This window comes from Dermacentor variabilis, chromosome 7 (assembly GCF_050947875.1).
Source record: "Dermacentor variabilis isolate Ectoservices chromosome 7, ASM5094787v1, whole genome shotgun sequence".
NCBI lineage: Eukaryota > Metazoa > Arthropoda > Arachnida > Ixodida > Ixodidae > Dermacentor > Dermacentor variabilis.
This window is the reverse complement of record NC_134574.1, coordinates 135,130,891-135,140,000: the sequence shown is the minus strand read 5'-3', so window position 1 is coordinate 135,140,000 and position 9,110 is coordinate 135,130,891. Positions and strand designations below refer to the sequence as shown.

The 9,110-nt window shown below is 42.9% G+C and overlaps 1 protein-coding gene across 1 annotated transcript; it reads right to left on the bottom strand.

Moving 5' to 3' along the window:
* Positions 1 to 292: 292 nt before the first annotated feature.
* LOC142587150 (amblin-like) lies at positions 293 to 7,183 on the bottom strand. Its single transcript, XM_075698037.1, has 4 exons — positions 6,989 to 7,183; positions 4,481 to 4,660; positions 1,263 to 1,445; positions 293 to 511 (listed from the first exon to the last, which is right to left on the bottom strand). The coding sequence occupies exons 1-4, from the start codon at positions 7,041 to 7,043 to the stop codon at positions 459 to 461; spliced, it is 471 nt and encodes a 156-aa protein (XP_075554152.1). The 5' UTR covers positions 7,044 to 7,183; the 3' UTR covers positions 293 to 458.
* Between the last annotated feature and the right edge of the window lie 1,927 nt (positions 7,184 to 9,110).

The window sequence follows — 9,110 nt, the reverse complement described above, 5'->3', positions numbered from 1 at the left end:
AAAGTTCTTCGTATTGTTGCACAACACCGAGAAACTGGAGTCATTTGAATAGCATTCGTGCGTTTGGTTTTCATAGCTGATGCCTTCTTTTTTATTTTGTTGGCTCGTGGTGGCGCGCCAAGTTAAGCTCTTTTTTCGCTCGTCAGCCGAGACCACCTCAGGTCGAACTCGGGTCACCGGTCATACTGATGGCGCTGCCGCTACACGTTCAGGGATAAAAGTTTCTCATGCCAATATAACCAGTTTTGTTTAACATACCAAGACGCATAAAAAGTTCCAGTGCAGAGTCCAAAACGCGGCAGATGAACGAATCGAGCACACACATTTATTCCATGCTTTTTATCAATTTCATGTAACCCCGCAGGTGCGTGTTCAGAAGTTCTGGACGAAAGCACCGATTGTCCGTTTCGAAGACATTCTCGATGTATTATCGAAGAGCGGCAAGGGGTGACCGTCCATTACCCTTTCTTTGTGCCATCAGGCACAGTGCAGGAAACATTGGGATCAGAATCTAAGGCAGAAGCAGAACAGACATACACTTGTCAACAGCCACCCATAGCGTGAAGAATAATTGTACTAAAATACAGTGAGGTTTAGCTATCATCGCAGTTACTTGTTTAGTTTAGTGGATAATACTAACGATGACACAGCTATTGAAGTAGCTGATTGCAAGCGCATGTGGAGTTAACGTCACATATTTATGCTAGCTCGTATTATTTCTTTAGGTCTCGTGATCCTTTATATCCATGTTTCGCGACGCCTTTTGTCGCCGCGCTGTCCAATTACTGCGCGTGGATGGTGAAAACTCGGCTTCGCTTATTTAATGTTGCGCGCAACTTTATGAGGGCTTGTGTTCAAGTTTGGCTGAATATATGAAGCCATGGTGACGAAAGCAGATAGCCCATATAATTGAGTGGCAGATGAATAACGTTTTTTTTTTTTGCTACAAACGCGATGACATAGATGAAAAGCAACAGTCAAGCTTCGTTAGATATTGCCACACTTTGGAAATCTGTGTTCGACATTGTTCAACTTCTTCCCCCGACCTTACTTCCATCCAGTACTAAATTGGGAGATCGCAGCGGTAAGATATTTCGGCTTAGCTTGGATCTTCTAGAGCAATTAACTGTTACTATACCACCCTGTTCATGTACCAGCTATTTAGATTCAAGCAATTTTTTTCAGAGCACATTGGTATTCTCGTTACTATATATGATTGAGCTCCTGAAATACGTTTGCTGTATGAGCACTCGCGAACTTACCACTGCATCTCCTGATGCATTGCTCACAAGTGTCGAACCGGTTAGGCACTAGTCCACAGTACCCGTCCTTAAACTGACGGCATATGTTGTTCTTGTAATCAAAGTACCATCGCTCCGTTCGGCCATAGCACTTTTCACCATATTCCCTCCGGCTGCAAACATTCTTCCGCATTTTGTTTCTGGCTGAAAAAAAGCAAAATTTATACTCGTATTATTCTGCCATAATGCCTTGCAACTAACCATCGTTTTATGATACCGCAGAAAAGTGGAAACCGCGCAAAAGTCGAAATCTGCTAATGCTATCTCATTATTGATAATGTTAAATTCTATAAGAACCTTGAGTTTTACGAATGGTCTGAAGTAAGATGCGGGACGAAGACAAAGTGAAATCAGCAAACCTCGCGTCAAGCATTGCTTCGATAGCCTTCGTTGTTACATATAATAGGTTTGTTTTTTGAGCCGGACGCCGTCTTAGGGGATCATGGAGGGCAGGTCGCGTGTGTCGTTGAGCCCAGGGCTTCACGCATCGGCGCCTACGCTGCAGTGTCCGGATTGGTGCGCCTTCTTGGGAGCGTCTCAAACCTGTTTATTCTGCAACAGTGAAGCCATCAGCTTCGGCAGTCACTCCAGTGTCGTGAAAGATTAAAGATTGCAGAGAAAACACCGCTGGACCGGTAAGGACGAGAGAGCCACTCCCCTTCATATCGCTACCGTTTACTTAGGCAATTGCTATCTAGGCACGTCACATATATTGAATTTCATACCAAGGCGGATTCTTAATGGTTACCTTCAGTGAGTGGCCCCTCAATGAATAAATGACACCCAGTTCAATACCATAGTAGCAATTGACATTGGGACGCAAGTCACCAGTAAAGAGCTGAAAACGACGGGGATGTTGGGGTATCCGGAAGTTCGAGCGATTTCTTTTGTTCATGGTGATTGAACTAGGACCAGAGTTATCTCTCACATAGTCACTGACATGAGCAACAAAGAGTTGGATGAGGTGGCTTAAAAAGCAAAGTTTGATGACTCACGTTGCGTTAGGCCACTTGATAAGCAAGAAACTGCTTATTTGAGGGAGACACCCTACCTTCTCACGTTATGGTGGGCTATATAAGACATCGGGTAAGCCCTTTTGCGGCCTGACTGCTGCAGTGTGGCAAGTGCTTCAATTTTGATCATGTTATTGGTAGCTGGACTGTCCAGAGCACATATATTCACTGTGAAGGCAGCCATGATCAATCCTAAAGCACCATTGAAGCAAGAAAATTGTGGAATTGCAAAGACAATTATGAAACAAACTTTAAAGATTGCTTAAAAATAGCAAAGCAGATAACGATTACGCAATACAGTGGCATTAGTGGAAGCTATATATATACAAATAATAAATAACCATATATATTTACATAGCTTCCTATCCTAAAATAAATGGTAGCATTTGATATTGAAGCTCGGATGTTTTTACATACGTGAAGAGCCATTTACTGGGTTAATAATTATATTCTATGAGTTAGTGCTAATTTGAATATTATGAGAAATCAGCTGCACACGGGAACGGCATGTCGCTTCTAATAGTAGGATGCAGTGACTTCGTCAGGTTCGCGCAAAGGATCTGCTAAGTCTACGAATTCCAAAACAATGCGAACGCAGTTTTGTTAGTGACTTAATAAGGAATGTAGACCTAATGTGATATTTATAGAGTTAAAATAATGTGATATTTGTGGGAAAACAGCTTGTGATTCTTCTTGCGATAACATACTCTTGCGTGAGCATGGGGAAAACGCGACCTGTTTCATTGGAAAAAGTTGTTCTTCCTAGAAATGAAGATAGCATTTCTCAGGAAAAATCGGTGGCATGACATTGAGTACGACAAACTGAATTGTGACGTTTTACATGCCGAAACTCCGCAGTGAGTTCTCATCGATGCGATAATGGAGATGTCCGGTTACATTCGGACCGCAAGGGGTTCCTTAACTAACAGCGAAATATAAATAGGTGACCGTTGTAGTAATTTACTAAACCGAAGTACATTTGCCGCGGAAGCAAATAGCATCGGCATCTCCGCCCTGAGAAACAGCAGATCTCAGCACCTTAGTCATACTGGCGGATAGCGATTGGGAAGGTCACCGCGCACTGAAAGCTAGTAAGCAGCGAGATTCGCCTCCCCTACTTGATCTGCTCCTGTCGAACCAGGTGCTTGATGACGTCGTTGAGCACTTCCTGCCATTGGAAATGCTTATAACTTACGTATAGATGCGGCTGCTTCATTTTCTTGAATTTATTAAAATTGTGCATTGCAAAATTATGAATTTTCATTGACAGCATCAGTAAAATGCTTTGCGATAGTGTGAATAATAATGAAATTTCAGCGCTACGTTCAAGTCTCAATACTGTTGTTACAAAAACACGAATTCCATTGTCTCGTGCGCCTCGTGTTCTCTTTTTATATTCTGTCTGTATACACCCCCATTATGACGATATTTCTTTGGAAAGTCGTCTCCGTGCAAATACTCGCCACTGGCCACCCTCTTATTTGCTTATATTCCACATACTTCAACTCCGCATCACTATTCAACCTATTATTATGCTATTAAAAGTAAATATCTAACATATACAATCATCCGAAAGAGAAAACAAGCGCGCCAACAACTGTCTGTGAAACTGGACACCACGCCTACCAGCTTGAACATGGCAGAAAAAAACAATGAAAAGAGAGGCAAAAGAAAGGAGAAGTGAGTGGTTGGCAATCCGCAAGACATCACACAGTTCCATGCAGAATACGAGCGTTACAGTCGAGTGTATCATCCCGTGGCTGACACGAATTTTAGCTCAGCTTTGTGAGCCTCATATGAAGTTAAGCACGTTCTATTAGAAACAAATTGTCGTTAAGCATAGTTCAAGCAAAATGAACCTCCTGAAACTTGCTCAGCCGCACGTTGCTACAAATGCTGAATGTTTGTTCTTATAACCTCTGTAGTTGTACAAAATTCAACTTTGTCATCCTGCCTAATTTATGCTTGAATAATCTCTTTCTCTTGTGTATGTTAAGACACTGAGAAAAGATCCAAGAGGTTGTAATATATATTGCACATATTCTACAATGGTAACGTCTGCAACATGCAGTCGAATGTTTTGCAATATTCTAAATTATACAGCAACATTTATTAAGTGGATGCATGTTATCAATTTCTTGAATTTACAAGAGTTTATGTACTTACGTAAGCAATACCACTGGCACCAGCCTTCTGAAGAAAATCGGTTTTTGTTTTCACCACAACCTGAGTAGTAAAACATCTTACAATTTTCTATCCCCGGGTCATAGTACCAAGATGCAATGCGCCCTTTGCAGGTCCCATATGATGGAGGTTGAAGACAGTACTCAGATTTCCATCTTGCAGCTGCAGAAGAAAGAACATACTTCGACAGCTTTTGTGATAAAATGTCTGTAAGCTGAAGCATTTCATCTTTATTTACAGATAATTTTCCAATATAGTAAGTGGGAGATGTAACTCCAACATTCAACCTGTTTACATGTTAACAGACTTTCATCGCCCGTAAAGTAGTACTTACAGAGCTATACGAAACTGGCAAGAATTTCCTAACACTAAACGGATTAGTCTAGCTGGCATATGTCTTAATTACAGAATCTAAGTAGGTCGCTCCTATGCCTTGTACAATACACCCCTGACCCTGAACAGATTAAATAGTTTGAGCTGTACTTTCTGTAAACTTGGCCGCAAAATAAAATGCCATTTACCGTGTAAATTTCCCCTGAAACCACTCATGTACGCAGTGCAAAACGCACTACGCTAAAACAACGCGCATATAATTCGTTTTTGAGACGCTTATCAAAAGACTGGCTCCATCCGTGAGATTCTCAAGCAAGACTCATGTTTTTATGGACCGAATCAGCGCGTTTTTGAAGAAGCAGATTGGGTCATGCGTCAAACTTCTTTACGAATTTCACGTAAGAAGATACATAAATTCAAGTCAATGTTTCTATCAAGATTCATAGTTTTCTCACTCCAACGCCGGTGATCCCACTCCTAACTAGCTTGCCTTTCGACCGTTTTCGCGAATATTCCTTGAATTGAACCACAAAGGCATTGTCAGCATTGCAATCAATGAGAACTCCCTTAGCGTAAATTACAAATATTGTTGTTCTCGTGCAAGTTTCAAAACTTACCTACATAACAAAAATCTGCACAGAAAGGACTGCATTCTGTTTGAAACTGCTTATATTTTCTACAGGCGCTATATAATGAAAATGTAATACACAGTATTTATCGTGCAGTACCTTAGTCGCTTTGCTACAATAGAAAGAGAACCCTTAAATTTGCTGACACGTACTTGTTGCTATAGTGAGCCATTGATTGATGAACTTGTAATTCGTTCTTATTGACATTTATGTCTGCACTAAAGTATCTTCATCACATGCGAGGTGGGAAAATAAAAGACTAATGATACAAGTATATCTCCAGGACACTCTTGTGAGGAAAAATGATAACCCATGTGCTGTGCACGCCACAACACAATAGGTTTACCAAGTTAACGTTGCCTTACAACGTTTCAGAAAACTGCCATGTGCGCTGCATAGTGCTTTTCCCGCCACATCTGCTTAACCCCAAGACCTAATGAATATTTGTAATATGCCCGGGCGCGTCAATGAATTGCAAACCCACAGGAAAGGGTGGAAATAGCAAACTCTGTTTGCTCTGGCAATCCATCAGGTGGGAACTAGTGAGCCATGCAGACCACATATGCTTGGCCCAATTCTCTCGCTGAATTCTATCACTTACAAAGTATTATCAGTGCCATGCACATAAATACTGAAAATGTATTGCTCAAGAACATAAAGCTAAAGTACCTTACGCCCTAACAGCAGTTGGCCCGCATGGCGCCTCCTATTTTTCGCAGCTCCCTCTTCAGTCCACACCGCCGTTGTTGACTAAAGAATCCGGCACGCTCTTCAAACAATAAACTTCATATTAGCTCTAAACCGCTTAAGCTGACCGGTGCTGTTTGTGTTTCGCCAAAATACTGACCACCTAGCTACTAGCGTTCGAGCTTCTTCTTGAAAACTCAAAATCAATGTGATATGGCTGTCCTTTGGTGTCGCTGCTTACATTTTACTGTCCGTGTGGCAATAAGGTGGCATAACACGCAACCGCACAGCTTTACTAATTTGAAATGTGAAACTAAACTAACTCTGTCAAGTGCGCAAGTAGTGTAAATTTTTGGTTATTTTTAAAGGACCACAGACAAGTAGGGGCGGGTTGCTCAGTTTAGCGAATCATGGACAAGGTAACAAAACGATCCTATTCCATATATTTCTACTATCGTACTTGAATATATGTTCAAACGACACTCTCCCTATGCTACTGTGGCCATTGGCGGGACTGTCATGGCAATCAGTGGGAATAGAGCGGCTGATGGCCACAAAAGAAAGTGTCGAAGAAAAGGAATCCTTCGTCTGTGCCGGCGTATATTATAAAAAGGATCACTTTTGAAGAACGGGATCCGTCATCTGCGTGTTATCATCAATTAATACATGAGGTGCAACAACAACTGAAATAATAATTAGATCTAGATGAACGAGTTTTACAACACTGCATCAATATTTAGTTTCTAACATATTTGTTCTCAGCAGAAAAAAAACACCAATCATGATATTACAGAACAGACTGTGCACACCCAGGAGAGAGTTGGCGAAAAGCTGTACCTACCATTCACATCATTTCTGATGAGAAGAAGCAAAAGCGCACATTTGAGCACCGCCATATTACCAGAGCTGCCACAAGTGTATAGGAGCGTAACTTACGCAACCATGAGCGTTTCTACAGCTTGATATCATTGAAATAAAGGTTGTGCGTCCACTCACTCAGCGAGTATTTGGATGCTCCATTGTGGAAAAATACTGCACGTTCAGGGGCAAAGTGTAGTTGCTGAGCCCACAATTGTTACAGTCGAGAGTGATGTATGGATTGCCAGGCACATGTTTTGTTTTTGCCGTTTCCTTCGTTTTGTTATCTCAGCAGCTTCGCTCCCTGTTTCGAGTTGCAAGTATTTCTGTGCCCTCTGGGAAAAGAAACACCGCAATTCGTCGGCTACAATCCGCTCTGCTTTCGGGATGCCAACGAAACCATTTTCACAGATTTTTACCGAGATTGGCATGGGGTTGGTTGTTCGTGCGGTTGCCTTATTCAAATTTCTGAGGCATCACTCTCCATGGTTTTTTATACCACTCTGTTAATACGCTGACCAGCGGGAGTTCAGTGCTTAATGTGCAGCTAGATAAAATATAACGGAAACGAATTGCAAATTGCCTGCCTGCATATATTTCAGTTTGATGTCATGCCGGCTTGGAGGTCGCATATTCAACGTGATTCTTCAGAATCCCAATGTGTTAATCACAACTAGGCCAAAAAGTATTGAGTCAATTCCGAAACAGTAATTCCCAGCCGATTACGCAATGCTGATATCGAGGGAAATAAGCTTCACTGTGGAGATGAATTAGCAGCGAAGAAAACAACCTTGATATTGTGGCTTGTCTATAAATAAACAAAGTAAGGTTTGCAGATGTTCCTATGGCATGATACAAATTTAGAGTTATTTTGAAACAAATTAAGTTATACTAAATGAACTTGTCTCGCGTACTTTACAGAATGAGTCAATGTGCTTCTAAAAACGCACACGTTTATGCGGTTTCATTTCTTTTCCTTTAATTTTCTTTCATTTATTCCAGAAAGAGCCCGAAGTACAGCTCTACGCATTAGCATTGCTGCACTTGTATTGCACAAAAAAGCAGAAAGTCCAACAGGAATCCTGAAACCGCAGTGGAACAAAATGCAAAAAACAAAATTAAAATAATTCAAAAACAGAAGCCACATAAAAAGCACATATAAGAGCAGGAAATATCAACACCGTAGTACAAGATATTTTGGTGTGTTACAAAACGTGTTTGGGTGAGGCGCACAGAATGTTACAGCCAACAGTAGCGGTGGACTGGCAGCGTGGTTGTGAATTAGGTTATTCAAGAATAGGTTGTCACGATATTTTCGCTTTATTTCAGGAGTCTAACGTAGTAGTTCTGCGGAAACCCGCAAGGTGGAGAGAAGTAATTAATAAAGGGAAATCAGACATGCGCCCGGTCGTAGCAATTGCTACAAAGGAAACCCATACGGGTTCCTCGAAAGAAAAGCCTCAGAGTTGAAGAAAAATCCGAATTCGAATTTTTCTTCAGATTTTAGAGCGCAGCTCCTTGGCGTCCGTTCCTGGGTTTCGCGTCGTCGTCGTCGTCGGCGTCGTCGTCGGCGTCGTCGTCGGCCTCGTAACCAGCTCCGCCCCCCTTTCATCCCCCCAGCGCTAGCAGCGACCGACTGATACCGCTGGATGCCGCTGACGCCGCTAGAGAGTCAAGATAACGTGACTGCATAGAACACCGTCGCCGCCATGCAGAAAGAGGAGGAAAGGGTCCCCCCCCCCCCTGTTCTTGTGTGGCGGATAGCTGGGGTTGACTCACTATCGCCGTCAGCGGCATCAGTCAGTCGCTGCTATCTCTTCCCTCCTCCCTTTATCGTGTTGTCCGCTTGTTGCGCGCGCTTCTGCCCCCATCGTTTGCCGCTGGGTGTACACGCCGCCCCCCTCCGCTTCCGCTTACTGCTGGTTGCTCTCGACGGCGGCGCTGAGCCTCCGCTTCGGCGGCGCGAACTGCAGGGTCTTCTCGGCGGCGGCGATGAGCTTCTGCTTCAGCCTCGCTTACTGCTGGTTGCTCTCGACGGCGGCGATGAGCCTCCGCTTCGGCGGCGCGAACGGCAGGGTCTTCTCGGCGGCGGCGCTTAGCCTCTG

Excerpts from the sequence above, each read along its gene's own strand:
- LOC142587150 (XM_075698037.1), bottom strand. The coding sequence starts at position 7,043 with ATGGCGGTGCTCAAATGTGCGCTTTTGCTTCTTCTCATCAGAAATGAT. Across the intron at positions 1,446-4,480 it reads GTGCCAGTGGTATTGCTTAC|CCAGAAACAAAATGCGGAAG; the intron begins GTAAGTACATAA and ends GCTTTTTTTCAG. Across the intron at positions 512-1,262 it reads ATGCATCAGGAGATGCAGTG|ATTCTGATCCCAATGTTTCC; the intron begins GTAAGTTCGCGA and ends CTTCTGCCTTAG.